At 40.6% G+C, this 23,686-nt stretch overlaps 3 protein-coding genes across 3 annotated transcripts; 2 read left to right on the forward strand and 1 right to left on the reverse strand.

Moving 5' to 3' along the window:
- The first annotated feature begins 3,231 nt into the window (after positions 1–3,231).
- srd5a3 (steroid 5 alpha-reductase 3) lies at positions 3,232–6,166 on the forward strand. The gene is made up of 5 exons (XM_070909429.1): positions 3,232–3,455; positions 3,653–3,804; positions 3,885–4,070; positions 4,154–4,279; positions 5,028–6,166. The coding sequence occupies exons 1-5, from the start codon at positions 3,232–3,234 to the stop codon at positions 5,285–5,287; spliced, it is 948 nt and encodes a 315-aa protein (XP_070765530.1). The 3' UTR covers positions 5,288–6,166.
- Positions 6,167–6,725: 559 nt separating this feature from the next.
- tmem165 (transmembrane protein 165) lies at positions 6,726–11,041 on the forward strand. Its single transcript, XM_070908739.1, has 6 exons — positions 6,726–6,948; positions 7,352–7,577; positions 7,686–7,861; positions 8,435–8,617; positions 8,873–8,978; positions 9,343–11,041. Exons 1-6 carry the CDS (start codon positions 6,796–6,798, stop codon positions 9,417–9,419), a joined length of 921 nt encoding a protein of 306 aa, XP_070764840.1. The 5' UTR covers positions 6,726–6,795; the 3' UTR covers positions 9,420–11,041.
- A 4,493-nt stretch (positions 11,042–15,534) lies between these two features.
- On the reverse strand, positions 15,535–23,318 carry clocka (clock circadian regulator a). Its single transcript, XM_070909635.1, has 20 exons — positions 23,299–23,318; positions 22,888–22,947; positions 22,518–22,666; positions 22,311–22,402; positions 22,130–22,219; positions 21,843–21,963; positions 21,604–21,717; positions 21,390–21,508; positions 20,706–20,788; positions 19,840–19,946; positions 19,600–19,747; positions 19,424–19,499; positions 19,175–19,316; positions 18,966–19,066; positions 18,775–18,865; positions 17,916–18,073; positions 17,555–17,764; positions 17,198–17,385; positions 16,690–16,996; positions 15,535–16,351 (listed from the first exon to the last, which is right to left on the reverse strand). The coding sequence occupies exons 1-20, from the start codon at positions 23,316–23,318 to the stop codon at positions 16,118–16,120; spliced, it is 2,610 nt and encodes an 869-aa protein (XP_070765736.1). The 3' UTR covers positions 15,535–16,117.
- Positions 23,319–23,686: the final 368 nt, after the last annotated feature.

The following is a 23,686-nucleotide window of genomic DNA, read 5'->3' on the forward strand; positions in this document are numbered from 1 at the left end:
CGCTTACCTTTTTGCTGGGTAATAGGCTACTAAGTTAATCAAAAGTATTTATATTACATTCATTTAAAACCTTGTTTTTCAAATGAAATGGTGGAACCTGAAAAGGAACAAATAGTTGCACGACTGTAACGTTAAAGATGAAATAAACAATTGAGCACTTGATTCAATTTGAATAAAAAAGTTAAACTACAGGTTGGTGGTTCATTTGGTTCATTTTAATTCCATTTTCGTTTAAACCTGCTCTGAAAACAATGACATAACTTACATTTTAAATGGATACAGCAAACTAGTTGTTTAACAACAGTTGCTTATTCACACATCCAGTAGATATGAAGCAACATTAACATTAATTTGTAGTCGTGTTTGTGTCCACCTGCAGCCAAAAACAATGCTGATGAACCACAACAGTAGTAGTAAGTAGCTGTTTTTTAATTGATTGAATGAAGAATTTTAGCTGGTTGAACTCCTCTTAAAGGGCCACATAAATCAGTGGATCAGGTTTCATCACCAGCCCAAAGTTGTATGTTAAGGTTTGGAGATTAGAGCCACATATGAAGTCTACATTCTAGTATTTAAGTTCTGTCTTGGAAAAATAAAAGCAATGCAACACCTTAAATTGCACCAGACCATGTCTGTTTATGATGATGTTTTTCACAGGAATTCAAAATTCCTCTGCAGCATTTCACCTGACGAGGAGGAGGTTCGTGTTTTGATGCTGGCATGGATTCAGGAGGGTTAAGGGGGGTGATGGTGTTGTATGTTGCATGCTACATCCACATGTTTCCTGGGCTGGCCACTTCTACAGGGACTCTTTGCCTACGCCTACCCTCCTCCGAACCAACACTTCCTGGAGGGCACTCCACACTGAATGCACCTCTGGAAAAGCTGGAAACAGAACATTTTCCATTTTTCTTGCTGCTCTTGTTTTCCACATTCACCGTGCGGCGATTGCTTTGAACTCTGGCCCACTCAAAGACAAACATAAAAGATGATTTTTAAAGAATCTGGGGGAGTCAAAGAAGGAGGAAAGACTGGGAATGGAAATGTGTGAGGTTGTGTGGAAGACAATACTTTATATTCATAAGAGCTAGGGAAGGTCGCTCTCTATAGTACTGAATTCAAAAAGAGCGTTTGCATTAAAATCACTTCTGAAAACAACTCCTACTCTCAAGTCTTTGGTAGTAAAAAGCTGTGAATTGTCTTGGCACTGTTTGTGTTTATGCTCTGAGATCACAAGAGGGATTTCAAAAGTCAGTGTCCCATAATTTAATACAGGAAGAATGGGCACGTAGCATTTGTGCACTCAAAGAGATACAGAAAGAGAGACTGGGGGGGGGTGAGGGGTGTTTGTGTGTTCACTCTGAAAAGATGACACAGTACAACAGGAGGAAAAGTATGTAGCATTTACATGACTAAAAATCAAAAAAGAATTGTATGAAGGAAATGTGCGGAGTAGATTAGACAAGATTAGATAACTTTATTAATACTCAGAGGGGAAAGTGGTTTGGTCACTCATGCACAGGGACAAATAACAACAACACATATACAAGTCAGAGCTGACAATATGAAAAACATTATCCACTTAGCCACTACATTAAAAAAACCCAATGTATTTAATATGATAAATAAATTAATAAATAAAAAGCAGATAATAAGAGTAAAAACAGTACCAATAAAACAGGGCAAACAATTGTCTGTGTGTATCATACATTTGTGTTACATCAAAACCTTCTCTCTGACATTTTGGATTTGTTTTCCTCAGACTGTGTCTGAATCTGTACTGCTTAATTTTCTGCAATACAAATCTTATTTTACGGTATTTTTTACGGTGCCCACGTAGCAGCAGCTTGACTGTAATCTTTAGGGGGCCTGATGAGGGTCCAGCTCTTGGCACGGTAAAGAAAGAGGAGGACACTGAGGACAGGGGAGGGAGGGAAGCAGGAAACAGTCCACACTTCCTCAGACAGGATGCTGTGCTCCTCTAAGAGGCATCCTGGAATCGAAAGCCTCAAAGGCATTATCAAGGCTTTCACAAAAACACACTTCTTTTCCTTTGACACATTACTGTGTTGTAGAGAGGAGGAACACGCAGGTGACTTGTGAACCAAAAAAAAAAAAAAGAGTGAAACACCAAGGCCACGAGGTCAGTGGACATCATGTTTGGTAGCACTGTCCTGAAGATCAAAGTGTGATGGAGTGGGCCAGATTTTGAATCCAGAGAATTGCTTTGAATAACCGCTTCCGCATAAAACACAAAACAGAGGGAAATACTTTTTACTCAGCATTTATCTGCACATCTTACATTTATCTGTAGTTAACAAGTTTGCATATAAAACATATGATGAACCTATAAGCTACAATAGATTGCTATAGATTGAACTACCCAACAGCATCAAGTAGTTGTAATTTGTTGTAATGTAATCAGTCATACCATTAAATTGCAGCTTTAAAGTTAATGAATTAGTAATAATAATCAACAATATCATGTCTATAACAATATTACTCTCTTAAAGAGGCCATTCTGTGTAATAAGTACTTTCACTCGTAGTACTTTAAGTACATCTTGCTGATAAAACTTATCTACTCTTAATTGCGTAAAATGTTGAAGGCAGACCTTTTACTTGCGTTTTACGTCACTGGTTGTTAATCTTAAGTAGAGATTAAATGATTAGTCGATTAATTGATGAATTGTCAGAGAGCTGATCGACAGAAAATTCACCAGCAACTAATTTGATGATCAAATAATCATGTAAGGAATTTATGAAGCACAAATGCTAACACTTCACAGGTCCCAGCGTCTCAAATGTGAATATTTAGTGCTTTTCTGGATTTTTTTAAATAATATTAGACTCTTGGTTGGACAAAACAAACTGAATATGTCAACCTGGGCTTTTTTTCTGATGGGCATTTTTTAGTTGTTTTATTCATTCATTTTGACTCTCATCTGTAGAAATGTATTGCTCCTGACTGGATGGTCCAGGCTTGTGGTGAGATTCAGGTGCTGCCATCTGCTGTATCATTTTCTAACATTGTTTACCAAGTCTGAATGTAATGTTGAAAAAGTATAACGTGTTTCACACAATTACCCTGCAAAGTATTAAATTATCACGATTAAATAATTTCTTGGCATTCCCTGTCATCACGTTTCATCCGGAACCGTTGTGACCGTTTTTCCGACGGTCTCTTTTCGGTGTAGCACAAAACAAGGACCACAACCTGCGGAGCTGGAAGATGATTGGGAGCTCAGTCGGCTTGAGTTTAACTGATGTTTTGTGGTCTTTCCTGGCTTTATGTTTCCTTGTAGCTTTCTGCGCTCACAAAATCTCACCATACCTGCCGAGAAAATATGAAATATGTCGACTTTACGTGTTATTTCAGGACCTTATTCGGTACGGAAAAACCAAACAAAACCTCAAACGAGACGACTGGCTGCGTGTGTTTGACGTTCCTAAAAGGTAACTGTTACTTAGGAAACAACTTGGCTAACGTGGTAAGCTGTAATACAATGTGTTTATAACTTTTACGTGTATTATTTATACACGAGTAATATATTTAACTGGTGTAATTATATCGTTCACCTCTGAAAAACGTAAATGTGTAGATGCTAACTAAATTGAAGACACTAACTTGAGCTACTTGTGTCTCCTCTCAGGTGGTTCTGGCATTTCTACGCCATCTCTGTTGGCTGGAATGGTCTTCTTCTGGCCTTGTACCTGAAATTCATATTCCAGCATCGGTCATACCCATCATGGCTGACCGGCACATTAGACATTTTGACAGGTGTACCAAGCCCTGACAGCCAAGGTAGGCTCACTTTCCAAGGCTCTGTTAAAGCTTGTGTCTTCCTGTTAGATTCATACTGATGGTATTCATACTGTTTGTAGTCCCACAGCTGTCCACTCTGCTGGTGCAGCTGCTGCTCTGCGTCCACTCCCTCCGGAGGCTGCTGGAGTGCCTGTTTGTCAGCGTTTTCTCTGATGGAGCCATACATTTGGTGCAGTATGTGTTCGGTGTGTGGTATTACGTTGTACTGGGGTTGACGGTGCTCTGTTCGGATCGTCTGGGAAAAGGTTAAACTGAACTCAGTCCTCTCTTTATTTATTATTCATTTGTTCTGCTGTGTGATGTTGATGTTTGTTGTTGTTTTTTATAGGGACTGGAAGTCTCCTCTATCAGCTGGACTGGTTTCATGTGGCTGGAAACGCACTTTTCATTGTGGCCTCACTGATGCAGCATCAATCCATGGTCCTGCTGGCCAGGCTTCGCACTGGAAAGTCAGGTAAGCTTGTGCAGTTCTGTAGGTGTTTTTGCTACCACTGGTTTCTACATAAAGACTAGACTACATAAAACAGATTGCAGAGACTTTTAAGTGTGCTTATGAGAGGAAATCGCAGCGAGCCTCATATTTGCTTTTACTGTTGTCAAAAGTGTGTTATTGTTGTGAGGTAATTTCTTTTAAACAGCACACTGATTTGAAAAATCACTGAAAAAAAGTAGAGGCATACATAATGTTCAGAGTGACATTCATGTTACATTACAGCTGCATTCATTGTTTTTTTGTTGTTGTTGTTTGTTTTTCTATTCTTTTGGCAGGAAAACAAGCTGAAAACACAAATGTGACATATTATCACCATGTAAAGTTGTTATTAGGAGTAAACTGTTGCAATTTAGACATCCACCAACCTCTGGGTCTGAAAAGTAAAGCCAATGCACAGTGCCTTAAACCTGCATTCTTTCCAATGGCCAGCAGGGGGTGACTCCACTGGTTGCACAAATAAGTCAGATTGTATAGAAGTCTATGAGAAAATGACCCTACTTCTCACTTTCTGAACTGCAGAGTTGGTGATCCTTCTCTGTGGGTTCATCACAATGAGCAACATCTGTCCCATTACACGTAGTCACATGATCCACATAAACATATTGATTGGTGCAGCTTTAACTTAACACAGATGCATAATAACCACTGGCCTATCAATTACACAGGGACTGATGTGTTTTCTGTTTGTTGTCTTTTGGGCGTCTTTCAGGAACAGTGGAGACGCTGGCTCACAGAGTGCCAAAGGGCGGCTGGTTCGAGCTGGTGTCCTGCCCGCATTACTTTGCTGAGCTGCTGATCTACGTCTCACTGAGCTTGGTTTTTGGAGGCATATCTCTCACCTGGTGGCTAATTGTCCTTTATGTGCTTTTCAACCAGGCACTGGCAGCACAGCTTTGTCATGACCTTTACATTAGCAAATATGAGTCATACCCAAGGCGCAGAAAAGCATTTATACCTTTTGTTATGTGAATGGTGTGTGTTTGCGTTCTAGAAAAATGTCAGAGACGTAGCAGCATCTGAAGGTGTAGGAGCAAAATCCACCTCTCTCTCAGCATTGATTGACAAGGTGTTCCTGACCAAGTGAAACTGCTCAATAGCCAACAGGACAATACTGAATGGAGCTGAATGTGGGGCATGGCAATGCTGCAGAAACATTCTTCCACAGCAAAGGTCTCTTCAGGTGAGAGGTGAGCCGTTTCTTACAGACTGATGTGAAGAAATGAGGAATGTCACCGCAAATCCCTTGTTCAGTACAACATCTTGTTTTTGTTGTAATGAGGTACATTCATGTAATAATGACACATTTTTCTATTACAACAAACAAACGTATCTCATTGTAACATAAGATAAGTTATGTTGTTAAAAAATAATAAGAAGAAAGAAAAATGTAAATCAGAGAAACTGAGGCTTTGACTGAATATTTTCCCTGTTATAGCCACATATAAAATCTTCTATTTGTAACAGCATACCAGTGGGAAGTGTTTTGTTAAAGTAAGTGGATATATCGTGATAACAAGAGAAATATCATAAGTATATTGTGACACAAAATAAATATTAATATGAGAAACTGAGCATTATTCTCATGGAGGCAATGGCAATATCCTGCTGTTGTACAAACAGTGGGAAGTTGTTTTGTTTTTTAATACATATTTCAAACTACAACATAAAATCAAGTTTAATTTAATAAAAGGAAAACTAAGCATGGGAGTGGCATCAGTTTCATGTTTAATTACTTTGTGTATACTTTTTAAATTTAATTATTTTGCCTATTTGCCTGTTGGGTATATTTGGAGTGTGCACTAGGATTTGAGAAATGATGGCGATGTATTAAATTTTCAACCTTTGGCCGAAAAACTGATTAAATAACTGATACAATTATTTTAATTGTTAAAGTGTACAGAGCACATGCATTTTTGTATATTAATATTTATTGTAAAATAATCACAGATCATTCAGATTTTTGAAGTGGTTAGAGGTTCTTGCAACCACTGAATAAACATTTAACAAGTAGTTGGTACATTTGCATTTGAAGGGTTATTACATTTAAGTCTTTTTAATTAGTGTATTTTATGGCCTGTGGTGTCATTCCACCTACCATGATAGCTTGGTCGCTTTTTTCCTTGTATGTCTTTCAAGCATTGAACTCATTTTCAACTATAGCTGCATGAAGTTGTTACTGACAAGAAGACTGTCCAATCACTGAGCTGTCCTGTGAGCACGTCATCCTATAATCTGACGTCAGTCTTTTTACCGCCCAATCAGCTCTTTCGTTTGGTCCTAAACGCGGCAGCAAGATTCTAACTTCCGCCCTGAGTTGGCTCGGTCGGTTTGATCGTGACGTGTATTGCCGAGGAGTTCCTCATAATGTGTAGGTTGCTAATATGAAGTTAGCCAGTTTTGTTGCCGATGATATTAAGTGATTTGCGGAAGACATATTAAAGCGTGAACTGTCGTTGGTCGGTGTTTTGGAAGCAATAATGCCTCTCATAGTCCGCGGAGGAGACGGACGGGCTGATAGAAATGTGATGTGCGTCTTGTTTCCGCTCGCCGCCGTGTTTTTGTTGTCGGTCGGAGTTGCTGCTGTTCCAGAGGAGCACAAAGCAGCTGTCAAAGAGCAACCCCCACAAGAGGTAAGAGCTTCAACTTCATTATTACCAATTAAACCTTTTATTGTCGTCGGTTTTGACGCCGGTGCTGCAGCTGCTTCTTAGCGCCTCCGAGCTAGCACATGCTAACTGTGGCACATATCACACCGTGTTCCGGGTGTAGCGTTAGCGCAAGTGGGTAAAGTTAGTCTTTCATCTCTAAATATGGCTGGCAAAGCAAATATTTTAAGGAAAGTAAAGATAAATACGTTTTGGTGGTAGCATGAGCGGGCCACGCGGTCATAATGTTGCCATCAGACCGTTTACATTTTAAATAATGTTCTTAAGCCAATCGGCCCCGATATTAAGCTAGCCAGGACAGTTTGACTTTTAATACAAACTGTGTGTAACTTAGCTGACTGTCGCTGTGTGTTTCTTTTCTTTGCAGAAAGCTTCAAGTCCCCTTCCAGTGGGCCCAGTGATTTCTGAAGATGATTCCAGCAAAGGAAACCTGGGTTTCATCCATGCCTTTGTGGCCTCTATCTCTGTCATCATCGTGTCTGAGTTGGGAGACAAGACATTTTTCATTGCAGCCATCATGGCCATGCGTTACAACCGTCTCACCGTCCTGGCAGGCGCTATGCTGGCCCTGGGACTCATGACTTGTCTCTCTGGTTCGTAGAAGTGGATATTTTGGTTTTTCATGCAACTGTAATGTAGAGTTCTTCCTCCATCTCCTCACTGAGTAATAATGCAGTAATTGTTGTATCCACCTCCTCCAGTGCTGTTTGGGTATGCCACCACCATCATCCCGAGAATCTACACATACTATGTGTCCACCGCTCTGTTTGCCATTTTTGGCGTTCGCATGCTTAGAGAGGGGCTGAGAATGAGTCCCGATGAAGGCCAGGAGGAGCTGGAGGAGGTGCAGGCAGAGATCAAGAAGAAGGATGAAGAGGTAAGCCAATGTTTTTACTTTAAAACCTAGAAAGAAACTCAAGTAGTACAACCCCATGGTGACAATAAGTAAACATACATAATTTATATAAGCAGGCACATAAACGCCCTGAGTGTGGGTACCGTTTCTCTTACTCGCTGAGTTTATCAGCAGGGAAGCACGAGATCTTGTGCCACTTGCACAGGCAAAGAGGAAATACTGAAACGGATGAATTTCATGTGTCAGCCTGAAGATTTAAATGGGAAATTTAATTAATGAATTCATCCAAATATAATGCGTTGACTCATTTTTACTACTCTTACCAGGGGCATGTTTTAAAAATTAAAAATTTGAGCTGTATTGAAGCTGTTTCTTATCACCAGGCTGCATGGGAGTACAGAGGTTTTACTGTTCCAACCGCAGCTGTTATGGGTTAGTAAGTAAATAAGTATGAATCAAAGGTGTCCCAGATAATTAACCAAACCTCTGATCAAATCTTAAATTGTGTCCTGTCAAGTAAGTGAACCCTGGCATTTTTATGCGTACTGCTTGAAAAAGAGTGAAACATAAAACAGTCTTCTGTTGTCTGTCCAGCTCCAGCGGTCCAAGCAGATCAATGGGAGTCCAGATGTGGAGGCTGGATCAGGGACTACCGTGCCTCAGGGAAAGTGGCACAGCTTCATCTCACCTATCTTCATCCAAGCCCTCACCCTCACCTTCCTGGCAGAGTGGGGGGACCGCTCGCAGCTGACCACCATTATTCTAGCTGCCCGGGAGGTTTGTTACATTCATTCTAAGGGACACTGTTGTGTGTTTAAATACCATATAATATATCTTAAAGTATAAAGAGTGTCTGAATTTTCACCTTGGGTGGCCCCAGTGCAAAACAAATCCTTTATCTTTTTCAGCCATACCACAAATGGCAAGTTGCCCCTCCCTGCTGTGTTAATACACTGTTGATTAAATATTTAGGAGAGGGAAAGTATAATTTTCTGTAACATCAACATGAAAGGCACTATTTTAAATTTCCAGGATCCATTTGGAGTTGCAGTGGGTGGTACACTTGGACACTGTTTGTGTACAGGACTGGCTGTGATAGGAGGGAGAATGATCGCCCAGAAAATATCTGTCAGAACAGGTAAGATCGTGGTTTTTGTTGGGGGGGTTTTAAAGCAGATTTGTTATCTATTTTCATGATTACAGTCCATCCTTGTAATGCACTATTCTCAAATTATATCTGTTGAAGAAGCAAGTCACTGTAAAACACAATGGATCTCATTCTTGACACAGATGAGATCTTAACTTAACTTACACACAGAATAAGAACAGGATTATATAGGATTCATCCGTATTGAATTATTTACAAGATGTTCGTAGGTAATAACCGAATTTATAAGTGGCAAGGACCACCGCTAAACGACAGTACAGATCATGTTGAGAAAATAAGAATAAAATGTATAATACTAACATAACTATATTTTTTTCTTGTTTTGCTTCCACAGTAACAATCATTGGAGGGATTGTTTTTCTGGCGTTTGCCTTCTCTGCCCTGTTCATCAAGCCAGAAGCTGGATTTTAATTGGACGAAAGACTTTCAGGTTTACTCTGTACATACGTGTAAAATTTGGTTAAGTTGCTGTAGAGAGACTGTAGTTTTGACTCTGTTTGTGTCCAACAGAAAGCGTGACAGGCTAAACAGAGAGCTAAAGTCTCCTCCTCATCTCCTAGCCACATACAGTCTGTTTCCACATTCTTTTGTTGGCATTAAATAACATTTCCCAAGAGTCTTGGCCTGTGGTACACATCAAAGCCTTGTGGGAGGAGTAGATGTTGACTGCTAACTAACCAATGTTTTATCTTCGATTCACATTTAACCAGGAAACCTCTCAGAAAGTCTGAAGTAAAAAATCTCAATGAGAAGAAAACACGGAGTTAAAGAGGCTGGCTAGGAGAGGAGGGGGGGGGGGTGTAGCTCTCTATAAGAGCTTTATTCTCGTCACAAAGTGTGTGAGAAAAAGAAGACTGGATTGTTACTGATTGCTGCCCATCTCTAAAACCTTCTGTGGCTCAGAAACGGAGCCAGACGTGCAGTACTTCCCTCCCATTTAGCCATCTCAGTTAGACACCAAGTCTGTTAAATATCTTTGCCTTTTTTTGTTTTTAAATGTTGAATGGGTTGGTTTTTTTTTTTTTTTGTCTATTTAACGTGAGCCCAAGTGCTGTCGGGTGACTGTTGACTGAATAGTAACCCAGGACCGAGCTGCCAGTTTCCTCCTCTCAGGAGTTGGCTTGGTTGTTTATACCACCTTCCTCTCCGAGTATCACCTAAAGTCACATAATAAGTGAGCCTACTTTATGTAAGATTTTAATTTCCCGCTGCGAGGGAAACCACTGAAAACAGAACCGACAGCACATAATTAAGCAGTTTTTGACATCTGATTTAAGTTGAGATTTTATTTGAGGCAGAGCTGTCATCGACACATGACGGCGTTTCAGCGAGACAGAGACCTGAACCACTAGAATACCTCTGTGTCCAGGTGTCGCCATACCTGTGTAGGTGCAGTACCCAGAGAGCTACGCCGCAACTTATAATGGCTTATGTGCGCCTCTTCAAAATGCTACTCACGTGTTGGAGATATTGATCGGGGTACGTCATATTCTATATAACAAAACGTGGATCATGTTGAACAAAGGCTAGTAGTCGCCTCCACAGATTCTCCCACAGGTTCACTCTTCCTCATTGATTAAAGCCATGTGCAGTGTGAACCTCGCTGCCTCCACTGTTGCTGCCCCGAATCACAAAACCAACGACTACATCAGGTACAGAATGACAGCCACCACCGTGTAATTTATCCTACTCTAAACAGTATGAGTCACTCCTTCTGCCATAAGCAGCTGTGTTGTAGTTACAGTGACACCTGAACACGGCAATGTAATTTCACCTTTTATTTAAAGTGGTTTCTATTTATTTAGCTTCATTTCTTTCCTTTTTTAAGCACATGTACTGTAGAAACAGGATGGGTGGGAGAGGTCACTATTAACAAGGAATGGAAATATTTTTTTAAGTGAACAGGCTAAAGCTGCATTGTCAATATTTGACAGGCTGTGCCCAGCTGTGAAATACTTCTGTTTGTGATACAGGTTGGTTGAAATGCCTATGAATCTGAAATGCTCAATAAAGATGTTTCATGTGTTGTCTGATTTCTAAACCAGTCATTTGTTCTGTGTTGAGCTGAGTGGCTGAATGGACGTCCTCAGAAAACCATAAAATAAAGGTAATAAAGACAACTACATTCAACAGAACACCAGAGACGTTTCATTACAGTTTTATTTTGAAATTGAAGGGGAGCAAACGATTGATACATTTGCTGTAAAAGGTTATGTTTTAATTTATGAATGGTTTGGCTCAGGAAATAAATGCAGGGCAGCAGACACGGCTGTGAAAAGTGCTTTTAGCACTAATTCATGAATTACGGAGCAGTATGTGACCAATGTTTGATCTAAGTTTATTTATTTAACTGGTGTGTGGCCTAAAGCTGATCAGCAGGTGGCAGTAGTGGGTGTGAAGAGTGCAAAATTAATCCTCCATCCTGGAGCCTCACAGCAGGAGAAGATAAACTGAACATCTTTCCATTGCAGGGGTAAATCCACAGTGAAGCGAGGAGGCCAGAAAATCCTAAATGTGTTATTGGTACTGAAAGTCACTTCCTGAATTAGCAAAGTATCAAAAACGTGGTACCACTTTCTAATATGGCCATCTTTTAAGAGTTCTGAGTTGTAACTAATGTCTTTATTAGTGGTTAATCAATGATTTACTAAAGCTTCATTGAAGAAAAAAGAGCTGATACGATTTATCAACTAAACAATTAGTCAATCGACTAAAGCAAAAATCAGCAACTATTTTTATAATTTAATTAATCAGTAATTTTTCAAGCAGAAATGTATTTGCTTAACCAGCTTCTACAATATGAGGCTGCCTTTCTCTTCTGCTTTGTATTATTGTAAATTAAATATTTTAGGACATAAGACACTTGAAGATGTTACCTTGAGCTCTGAGAAACTGCTATGGGCGTTACTAGATTTATTCATTTAATAGATTAATAGAAAATAAGTGTCAGATTAATGAACAAAAATAATTTCTGCCCTGTTACAAGGTCACTTCCAGATGCCAGGTTGTTCAATATTCCACCAGGTGTTTACCCTTTGGATTTGGTAATAATGCAATAATAAATGTTAATAAGGCATTAATAAAGCATTTGAATCCATCAAGTCTGCAGTTGTAAGTGCTACAGATTTTTCCCCCAGATCGTTTTTATAATAGAAATAAATGGTCTAACAGGCCAAAGGGAGTTGTCACAGCCTGGCAACCCAAATGTTGTTCTTATTAATAGTTTATAAAGCATTAGTTAACTATTTACTAACTGTTAATAAATACATTAGTTATATTTAACTATATATGTATATAAACATATACAGGGAGCTTTTTAGGAAAGTGGTACCAAACATTTCGGACGATACCCAGCCCGACCTCTCCGGGCTGAAACGTTAACGGTGACGTCAGAGCAGGTGCGGTGAACACCTGCTCTGACATCACTGAATCAGGTGTGACCAGGATCTGTGGGATTCAGTGTGGATTAACCCTTTAATAACATCGGGTGTACTGCGGCAGTAAATTTCATGAGCCAAACAATAACGCCACACAAATATGAACTGAAAACAGAGAGAGAACACCAATAGACATTCAGAGTTTCTAGTGTGTACATCAGAACTACACAACATTTAACACAATGCACTGTGTCCTTTCATTTAGGGCTCGCCTTCTGGGGTTTCCCGCTCTTTGGATAACAAAACATTTCCCCCTCATGTTTTTGTGACTTGGCAATGACCGACTAATAACTTTAGTGTCGTCTTTTAAAATGCTCGAAGCTTCAAAACCCTTGAATTTGATACAAAGTCTTTGCATAACCATAAACCAACAAGTAACCAGCTCTTTCTGAGGGGGGGAAATAAGTCCAACAGTCTTTGTGTGCATGTCACAGTTCGTTTAGATCCTTCATGTTCCTTGATTTTTATGTTTTAACATTTAAAAGCAGAGCCGTTACTGTGTTTGATGTCGTGTATGTATGCTAGCTCAATGAGGTCTATTCCGGCAAATAGAAAAATAATTGAGTTCTCTTATTTACTTTATGTCCTATCGTACATTGTGCAAAGTCTCTCACAGCCACACGTCTCCTCATGCAAAATATTCGTGTTAATGATATTTAATTACATTCTTGAAGGTTTATTGCACCACTTGTATCACGTTCCAAAGTGCTGTTTGCATGTAGCACGGGACCAGGTCCACTCTATAGGTTTTAAGCTGAGAACTGTTGTGTGTCTTGTTTATATATTGATATGTGTTGCTGCATCTCAACTTAATCTAAGAGGAAGAGAGAGAGGAGTGCTTTATAAAAGGTCCAGACTATGAGGTCTATAGTCTACCTATACTCTAACTAGATGCAGTCTTTATAGGACTTTATGCAGCACGGAAACAGCTCAGTTTAGAGAACAGGTATTAGGGACTGTATGAAAAGTATTAGAGGGGGAGGTGGAGTCCGAAAAGAGGGGAGGGTTATGTATTTTCTTTCTGGGGGCTGAAATATTTTTTCAGAAAAAAATGTTTCTTCTAAAACATGCCTTTTTAGGGTGCCATGGATCATAAAGACCAATTACATAAATATGATGCAAGCCAAATGTACTCTGTAATGAGTGATTAGAAATTTAAATTCACAATGGGAGCAATTCCCTAATAAAGTGACACTTACTAAACATTTGAAACAGACAATGACAACTTTGGAGTTAAATTGAATCACCATAATGCCAAGGAGGAAACTAGGTTTGAAAGAACTTAAAACAAATTTTCTACATGTTCAAACACAATCTGAGCTGGCCTTCACGCGGCTTATAACTGTGGAACTTAAACCATGCACAACTTCTATGGTGCATCACTCACATTTTGCACAGAGGGTGAATAATGTTTTACTCTTTCAGCGCTTCACACAGACTCAAATAAACTCAAACTATTGGACTCCATTATGAACATCATATTCGAACATTACGAGATGCACACGCTATCATCAGACACCGTGAGACAATGGATCACATGACTACTTGTACCTGAAAGTCGTCGCTCACAGTGATGAACTCACCCAACTCTGCAGTTTTTTTTTAGCATCTTTCAGCTCAGTTTTGGTTTTCAGGCCCAACTTTACTGTTTTGTTTCACTCTCAGTATTGTTTTCAGTGGAAAATCTTTTAAATCCTGCCCAGCACCAATCAGCAGACAGACAAAATTAGCAACTAGCTGGTGAACATAGTGGAGCATTTGGCAGCTAAAAGAGCCAGATATTTCCCTCAGGAGTTGGTGGAGACCAAAAACAGAGCTAAAAGGAGAGAATATTAAACTTACATTTGTCGGGTAGACACAAACATGACTCTAAATGAAAGCTAATGTTGCTCCGTATCTGCTGGATGTGTAAATAAGCGACGGTTATAACTGCTATATCAACGTAGAAAGGTGATATGTCAGTGTTACGTTCACAGCTTGTTTCCGCTGCCCCCCAAATGGCTAAAAATCGATTATTGCAGGTTCAAGTGAGGGTGAGTGAAAATGCAAAGAGGTTTTAGATGAATTAGCTTAAGTAATGCAGCTGCTTTATGAAAGCATGACAGAGAACCACAAAGCAAAGTTCTCACGAGACAAACGAGCTACTTCTGACCACTAAACACGGGTTAGTAACTACGAGAATGAAATTGCAGATGACTGGCCTCTGTCTGCCTGATTTCAGAGATATGAGGGGACCTCGGTGTCGAGCCACTGCTTCTCCAAGAGCTAGTCAAGGTGGTTTGGGACTCGCACAGGGCCGACTGGAAGTCCCCCAGAAAGAACTGGAGGGGGACGTCTGGATTGCTCTCCTAACCCTGTTGACCCAGATAAGAAGCTAAATGTCGGATGGATGAGCAGACGGCCAATGAGGAAGTAATTTGATTAGCCCCATGCTAACACAAATCATTTCACTCAAGCTTAGTGTGAGAATATTAGCCACAGGTGAAGAGGTCTGACGTCACATTTTTAAAATGTCACTATATTTTAAAGGATGAATATTTATAGACTTAATGCACCCTCTTTTTCATGCAGGCATTATGGATGGCTCTGAAGTGAAGGGATCTCAGCAGAAGTGCTAAAAATTAACAAATAAGAATATGAAGGATTACGTTGGCAAATCTTATTGTTGCATATATTTAGCTTAACCTTGGTGGTCTTCATTCACAATACTTGGCTCAAGTTGAGTTTAGTCTTTAGTGTGCAGATTTTAAACACATCTTAAAAAGCTTAAAAATACTTTAAAACATTTCTCTATCATTTTGACAATATTATGAAATTCTGTGAAAAAATGGGTCAAGGATTAAACAAACTGTGACACAACAAGCAGCATCGGCATTGTCTGCTATGCAGACACACAAACGCATCCCATAGGAGGAAGGAAGTCTGTGAAAATATCAGCCACTGAGCATTTTAAGATCTTTTTTTCGTAGAGTACTAGAAAAAAAGCATATTCAAAGCTGCAAATAACAGACTGCATTTCATTTCATGCATCATATAAAATATTAGTTCTTTCTTTTTCATTGTATTTACATAATATATTACACATGATGTTCTGTACAGTAAAAGTTCTACACCACATTCTTAAAAATATTTTCTGACCCATAATTATTTTTACATGAAAAACAAGAATAGGAGAAAACATCCAAAACAAACAAGCATCTGGCTGTTCTGCAGGACGTCCTTGAAGCTCGAGAGAAGCTTCACTGCATAAAATAATCTTGTGAGGGTGACTAGAGCACACACACACACACACACACACACACACACACACACACACACTAAAACACACAGGGAGAGGGCCAGGGGAGGGGTGCGAGGGGGAGTCCATTACAGGGATTGTGGTTCCCTGTTTTCTTGGAGAAAAGGCTTCGACCCGTAGCCAAAGCCTACTGCCAGAGCCACAGGGGGCCCAGTCCTGGTCTCTCTGCAGCACTCAGTGCTCAGGAGTTAAGTGCAAACAGCAAAAGATCCTTGTGAGGGGAGGGAAGCCACAGCCTGCCCATCCAATCACTTCTCAGCCTCTGAGGCATGGTCTCAGTGCTGCGCTTTCAGCACAACTCGTCTTTAGACCCCTGTCACAAAGACACCCACGCCTGGGTTTGGCTCACTACACTTCTGATTGGCTTTAGCCAGCTACTGTGGCTGCGTAGCAGAGCGATCACACAAACTATCTGCCCTGTGAGGGGCCAGTTGCTGTTTCTGCTGTTGTAACTGCTTCTGTTGCTGTTGTTGTTGTTGTTGATGTTGTTGTTGTAACTGTTGCTGCTGCTGTTGGGTTGTGGCAGTGAAGGTACCCTGCTGCTGCAAAGGGAACGCTGCCTGCAGGATCAACTGGGTGGACTGGTTTCCATGAAGAAGCCGAGGAGCCTTAAGTGAAACATTTAGATTAGCTGGATCTTAGGAAGGAAATTAACCTGTTGAGCTATTTACAGTAAGTCAAGACTTAACTTAAAACTGCACTAGGCAACATTTTGGTTTGGACATTTCAAATTATGACCCCTTTGATTCACTTTATAGAAGGTTTGCAGTGAGTGGCAAAACAAACTCACTGTGGCTGCTACGGATGAGAACTTTGATACTGAGAAGCAAACATACAAATATCTTAATAAAGTAGGGACATTTGAATTGACACTAATCATTCCATTAGAGCCAAAACCAAAAGTTACAAAGTGCAGCCTACAGGTTCATTTCCATCTGAGTGTTACCTGTAGGAACTGTGTTTGCTGCTGGGCCAATGGAGCCTGCCCTGGCTGCATGGCTGTGACCTGCGATTGCTGCTGTACCTGCTGCTCCTGCTGCTGCTGCTGCTGATGCTGCTGCTGTTGCTGCTGCTGTTGCTGCTGCTGCTGCTGCTGAGGCTGCTGGGAAATGCTGATGGTCTGGGTCTGGCCCTGCTGAGGAGCGAAGGCCGTCACCACTTGGCCCATAAACATGGTTGTGGGGACCATGACTGCCCCACATGCCATCTGTCCTGTCACTAGCTTGGTGAGCAGCTGAGGGCCAGCAGGAAACCTGTCAGAAGTGGGCAATGGAAACATGGAAATAAAGTTTGTTTTCACTATTGCACAAATTATTGAAATTCATTGTAACATTACATCAAATTTAAGTAGCAGCATGGTGGTGCAATCAATGAACTTACACTCCTTAGTAACAAATTCATGTTGTTGTAAGATATGAAATGTAACCATGACAATAAAATACTAAGATGCAAACCTAATCTGAGCTGCACGGTCCTGAGCAAATGTAGCCACAGCGGGAGTGTTGGGACCAGTATTCTGAGCCAGGCTGGTGGCAATCTGGACCACGTTAGTAGGGTTTTGCTGAGGGATCATCATTGTGTTGTAGAGAGACGCTGACAGTGGATTCTGTTGAGGCTGAAGAGTGAGAGACGACCGCTGAGACTGAAATACACAGAACCAGAGAAAGTGAGGAGATCTAATAACATACTGGATGGAAGAATCTATAAGAAACTAACTGAAGTTTAGATAAGATAAGAATAATAATATAATAATATGCATCAGTGAGTGTGTTTAATGAACAGCTCAGGGAAAACTATTTAGTTTGTCTGACCTGTGACAGTGCTGTGCTCTGTTCCCGTAGGAGTGTTTGTTGCTGGGACAGGGGCTGGACACCATGTTGTTGCTGTATGCTGTTCTGTAGAGGCCCTGCAGAGACCACCTGGCCCTGCATGCTGAGCGTTCCCCCCTGCTGCACGGCGTTCCCCTGGGCCATCTGAACAGAGCTGAGACTTAGTCCTCCAGCTCCTTTCTGCAAGAACATCTGAAACATACAGCACAGATTCCCTCTGAAACTACGACAGCAAAAACATCCATCCAAACAGTAAAGTAAACAATAAATTAAAAAAGCAAAGACATGATATGGGTATTTGGCTGTTGTTTTTTTATCTGTTTATTTGGCTGTTGCCACACACCTGCAGGCTCTGTCCTTGCACTCTCTGCAGCTCATCCTGGATCTGCCGAAGCTCATCTTGCTGCCGCTGAATGTTAGTCTCAATCATCCTGGTCCTCTGCTCCAGCTGCTCTTTCAGGTTTTGCATGGCTTCTAGCTGGCTGCAGAACTGCACCATTGACTGTCAAAGAACAACAACATTAGGACACAGCAGGAAGCAGCTGCTGAGGCGGTAAATGTGAGAACATTTGTATCTGGCGTAGCGCGAGCAATTCATTCAAAAGTAAGATCTCAGCTGACTGAAAAAAAATTAATTCTACATTTTATTTTAGGTTCTTTTAATCATATTTGGGTTGCAACTTTGAGCCAGGTCCAGAGCAAGTGTACTTACAAATTTGACTAATTTTAAATTTCTAGAATAGGTTCTTTTCAATAAGGCAGTTTGGTTTGTGCTCAACAAAGATTAATCAATAAAAGAAACCGTACAAATTCTGTATGTTATCTTTTCCATTAGGGAATAAATTAACTCCTGAATAAGAATTGGTAAATGAATTATTCACACCTTTTCAATGCCTATCCCTATTTATCAGGAGCTTGAGACACAATACCACCTGCTAAACAACTTTACACCACTTTTTGTTGCTGTTTTTCATTAATCAAACCATGGCATGGCATACAATTATTAATTAAAATTATGTTTAACAATGAACCCAATAATGACTTTATTTGACAAGATTAGCAAGATTTGGGGTGCATCAAAAGATGTCTGCCTGGCACCTAAGTTAAGACATGAATTAGTCGTTAAAACAAGTGAGATAAACATCTTACTTGGCTGGTCTGAACTTGTTGCTGTTGAGGCTGCTGCTGCTGCTGTTGTTGCTGCTGCTGCTGCTGCTGCTGCTGTTGTTGTTGTTGTTGTTGTGAAACCATGGATGGAGCCATGTTCTGTCCTGTATTTTGGGAGCTCATCGACTGCTGATAGAATTAATACACCAAATAAAAAAGGATGAATAACAGCTCAGAGCACCTAAAGCCTGTTTACACCAGACTCTGTTCTTGTGCATTCACCAACCTGACTGCTGATAGATGATCTTCGCTGTGACGTCATCTCCACGGCCGAGACAGACTGGCGACCTGGTGTACTCCTATCTCCCTGAAGCTTCATCTGTGATGCTGAGAGGGAAATACAAACAGGATGCTCAGATTAAAACAGACATAGCGATACGCTGTTGGGGTGTCACATTGCTTGATAATGACCGGCTGTTTGTTGAAGGTGCTTACAGGCTTGGTCAGACACAGCGGTGTGCGAGGATTTGCGTGAGCTGCGAGACGAGGCCGAGGGCGTCCGGCTATGGTTGAAGCGCTCTAGAGCCTCCTTCAGGCTGGAAGGGTTGAGCTGGGACTCAGAGCCTGATTCCTGGGACTGCTGTGAGGAGAGGGAGGAAGCCACTGTAGTCAGTGTCGGCTCTGGGTCTCCATACAGAGCATTGTCACAGATTACTGATCCATCATCCAACAATTGCGTCTTACCTTGTCTGCTGTGATCTCAGGTTGTGATTCTTCAATTCCGAGCTCTCTGCGCTGTTCTGCTCTTACTTCAGCATAACTGTAGAGCAAAGACAGTGAATAAAATACACTTATAATGGTGCGTTTTTCTACTCTTGTATCTAGGAAAACAAATATCTTTAGGTAAATCTTCCACATACCTTACAACAGTGTGTGTGCAGACAATAAACTCTGGTCTGGAGTTCCACTGGTGGTAGGTGATGTAGTAGTGGGTCTGAAGCCAAATCCACTGCTGCCCTTTGGTGAGGAATCTGTAGTAGCAGGACTTTCCTTTGCCATATTGCATTACTGCAGATACACAAGGAGGCAGAGGAAGCTCAAAAAGAAGCTGCTAATCGTGGATCAACTAGTTCAATGCAGTCCGAGAGAGATGTACTCACAGTGTTCATGGCATTTGGCCAGTGTCTCCAGGTCATCTACATGGTAGTAATCATATCCTGATGTACCTAGGACCTCAAACGGGAGGTAACCGATGATGGGTGGAGCTCTGGGCAAACAGAGAAAATGTTTTTGAGATGAGTCACAAGACCTCAGCAAACCTTGTTCCCGTTGAAGCACACATACTGATCACACACCATCATTTAGAGGCTTATTATCATAAAGCTTTCAACACAAAAAAAAAAAAATGGCAGGCATGTTTTTCCTACATTTTCCTAGCAACTTTGAGATCTCCGATGACAACAGTAGAGCTTCGTGAAAAACACCTTCAAAAAAAATCATGGGATTTGGGATCATTTACTACTGTGTGATTTGATTCGAAGTCGTATAGACTGACAGGAAACTGATGTCATCCTCCATCATCAGTACCCTCATGAGAAAAATCTAATTCTGGTGACTGGCAGCAGGTTATGCTGCACTTAACTGTCCTTTACGTGTCAAGCTGAACACACAGGCTATACATCGTTTATACAGACCGATTTCACACTCAGCAGCTGCATTTAATATTAGCTTTGGGATTCCTGCTAAAAACACACATCTATTCTTACACAGTCCTGTAGTAGAGTCCAACTGTAAGCAGATAAAAACTCAACTCTTCAGGTGGTCTCAGACCAGTTAAGTCTGGACCAGAGTTTGATTGAATTTGAACCGAAACAACCAGGTTAGGAGTGAAAGCAGCCGTAATAAATGATCCATTGGTAAAGGGTTACTATATAAATACATATAACACAAACAGCCAAGCAAAAAATACATTTTTACACAATGAAAAAGTTTTTTGGGATATTGACAAATAAAAAGAGAACTGTACCTGTGGTCCAAGAAGAGAAATTTCCACTCTAAACTGTGTCTGGAGGTGAATTCCTCATTAGGCTCTTCTACAGTGCACATCTCCTGTGAGGGACAGATGTGGGGGTGGAAGTGTAGAATGTATTTAGACATTATCTACGTTTATTTAAAAAATACATATACTAAAAATATTAAATTATTAACACGTAGGAAACAGAGTGAGCCAGATTTAAGGAGTCATATTCTCTAAAAAGGGCGGCGTTCATTGTACCACAGCTTTTCTTAACTACCATCTCCGGTTTGTCCAGCACTACTTTGCCTCACTAAGTTTTGCTTCTCATTCATTCAGGTTCCACTGAGTTAGTAGTTATTACCATGATGCTGATGGGTAATCGTCCCTCACTCAATTTCTAGCAGAGTCAGTAAAATCCACAGTAGCTCTTTAACTCAGCGGGAAGAAAGATTTTACACAGTGGGGAAGAGATAAAGTGTTTTAAAATAAAGGGAAAGTGGTTGCCAACAGGGGCCTGAACATAAGGCTTGACAGGAGCCCAAATGTGCTTGTCTGGGGTGACTGGGCAACCGTTACTGTTGATCCCTGTCCTAATTAAAACGATCTCCTTCAAACCCTGAAACATGAAGCCGAATGACTGTCAACCTGACAAAAGGAGAAGTGAGAAGTGGAGGAACGGCTGCTGATTCTTACCTTGATAAACTGCGGTTTGGCAAGCCTCACAGTTGCTATGAGACACACTCTGTCTTCAAAGGCAGAGTGAAGCGATCGCTGGATAACTCCTTCAAAACCGTTTCGGGTACAGTTAGGCACTGGTGACAAATGAAACAACAGAAAAGTTAAACTTTGCGGGCCAAGAAAACTCTACTCGAGTTTCAGACAATTTGTGTACAGGAGTGTAACTCACCATTATTCAGAGACTTGAAGTTTCCAATGAACTTGACATATTCGTACACAGGGGGCTCTTTGGGGTCGATCGTCCCTCGAAGCATGTGGCAACAGAACTCTAGCTGATTTTTTGCTGGAAAAAAAAAGAAATCACAAAAATAAGAATTGAAGAAAATAATAGACTTAGGATAACCAAATATATCAGTAAAATAATATAGTAGCATAACAAGACCAATGGAAATAAAAGATTCCACTTACTTTTCAGATACTCAGGCGTCAGTGTCTCTCCTTCCATGATATGAGAGGACAGAGCCTTGTACACATCTGAATGCTCCCCCATGGGCAGGAAGTTCAACAGGTTCTGATCCACAAGATCAGACTGAAACACATCAAATATATAAACACTAATGAATGTTTGAGCCTGTGTAGCTTTAAACATTTAGCCCGTAACACTGTATCACGCAGGTGGCACAGTTGACATAGATTTGAAATATTCTAAAACTGTAATATTGACTATATTATTAATCAATTAACGTTATACTCACAGGTAAGTGTTCAAGTAGGGACGTCACACTCTCAGAGGCATAGATTATATTCCCATCAGTCATAATAGCAAGGAAAAATCCATCTAAAGCCTGACGGAAACAAAATAAACTCTTTTAATGTAAACAAAAAGTTAAATGGAAAGACTATTGTGCTCCATGTCTAGCGGTGCTCTAAGCTCACCTCCAACATCAGCTGAGTGAACTCTTCATTACTAAGAAAAGGAGGCTTCCAGTCTTGTCTGATCTCAGTTGATTCTGACTGAGCAGCGATTTCTGATGAACGAGACATAAAACGAGTCAACAAACAGGTTCAGCTGAAGAGTGTGACCCACAGATGTGCGAATCTTTACGACAAGCAGACAATCCGGCTGCCGTGAGAGTTCCTCACCCTTGTGTTTGTGCAGAAAGTCGATGCTCTTCTGCAAAATAGTGGACTTGTCCATCTTCCGGGTGTTGCCCGGCAACATGGTACCCAGCTCCTTGATAAGGACATTGAACTGGTCTCTGCGTTTCTTCTCAGACTTGTTACGGGACACACTGTTTGAAATATATATATAACAATATGAATAACATACAGTAGTTTGGGCTTTGGTTAAATAGGCAGAACTTAATTAGGAAGAAAGGGCAATCTGATGTACATCTACTTCATGTATGAAATCTTACTTAGTGAAGCTTTATTGATCACACAAACATAAAATCTCATGTTTTTAATAACATTGAATGACTTTGATCTGAGCACAAACCACAGGGGATCTTACCGTTTTGCTTTGTCCTTTTCATCTTCTTCCATTAACCCATCAAAGATACTGCTGTCATCCCTGCAGAGCAAACAAAGCAACCGTTGAAGGAGATCTTCTAATATTCATTCTCCAATAATATTTTATTAACGCTTTGATAAGAGAGTGTTATGTTTAGGTAAAAGCAGGAAAGAATAAAACTGAACACATAGACACTGTATCCTCTTTTATCTGGTGCTGAAGCAGTTAGTCGGTAGATAATTTATGGCAATTGTGATAAACAATTGTTTTAAGTCATTCATCTAGTAAAAAACATCACAGTAAATTGAATACATGTGATTTTTGGACACTTGGTCAGAGAGAAAAAAGTGTTTTAAAAGACGTTTTATAAACAACATGAACAAGGCAGGTAACTCAAAATGTTTGACTCACCGGTCAATACTCGAGGTCATTTTGTATCCTGTTCAGGGTCGCTGTGTTGCAGAGGGGTCTTTTAATCGTGAGGTAGACATTTGTGAATGAACCTTTGGGGGAAAAAAGACCACATGAAATAACAACTTGCAACAGCTTCATCACCTCCGAGGGATTCAAAGCAATAGGCAAATTCAAAACAAATCAAAGTCTCACCTTACTGACAGTACAGCCAGTCCTGTGAGAGGATGAGGAGGGTGTTGCTGGATGAAGACAGGGTCTGGGTGGACACTGTGTGGACTGGGTGATAGTGGTGGTGGAGCTCTGTGAGTCTTGGAGGACAGTCACTGAAAGTTTCCTCAATCAGAGGGAAAAAAGTTGACAAAAGGTCCTGGATGAGCTGAGTTTT

Source organism: Enoplosus armatus, chromosome 7 (genome assembly GCF_043641665.1).
Source record: "Enoplosus armatus isolate fEnoArm2 chromosome 7, fEnoArm2.hap1, whole genome shotgun sequence".
Taxonomy (NCBI): Eukaryota; Metazoa; Chordata; class Actinopteri; order Centrarchiformes; family Enoplosidae; genus Enoplosus; species Enoplosus armatus.

Coding starts and splice junctions, on each gene's coding strand:
- tmem165 (XM_070908739.1), top strand. CDS start 6,796: ATGCCTCTCATAGTCCGCGGAGGAGACGGACGGGCTGATAGAAATGTG. Junction 7,578..7,685: donor ACTCATGACTTGTCTCTCTG/GTTCGTAGAAGT, acceptor CACCTCCTCCAG/TGCTGTTTGGGTATGCCACC. Junction 7,862..8,434: donor TCAAGAAGAAGGATGAAGAG/GTAAGCCAATGT, acceptor TTGTCTGTCCAG/CTCCAGCGGTCCAAGCAGAT.
- clocka (XM_070909635.1), bottom strand. CDS start 23,318: ATGACCTCGAGTATTGACCG. Junction 22,403..22,517: donor CTTTCTGCACAAACACAAGG/GTGAGGAACTCT, acceptor CTCGTTCATCAG/AAATCGCTGCTCAGTCAGAA. Junction 19,067..19,174: donor CGCTGTGTCTGACCAAGCCT/GTAAGCACCTTC, acceptor TTTCCCTCTCAG/CATCACAGATGAAGCTTCAG.
- srd5a3 (XM_070909429.1), top strand. CDS start 3,232: ATGATTGGGAGCTCAGTCGGCTTGAGTTTAACTGATGTTTTGTGGTCT. Junction 3,456..3,652: donor GTGTTTGACGTTCCTAAAAG/GTAACTGTTACT, acceptor GTCTCCTCTCAG/GTGGTTCTGGCATTTCTACG. Junction 4,280..5,027: donor GCTTCGCACTGGAAAGTCAG/GTAAGCTTGTGC, acceptor GGCGTCTTTCAG/GAACAGTGGAGACGCTGGCT.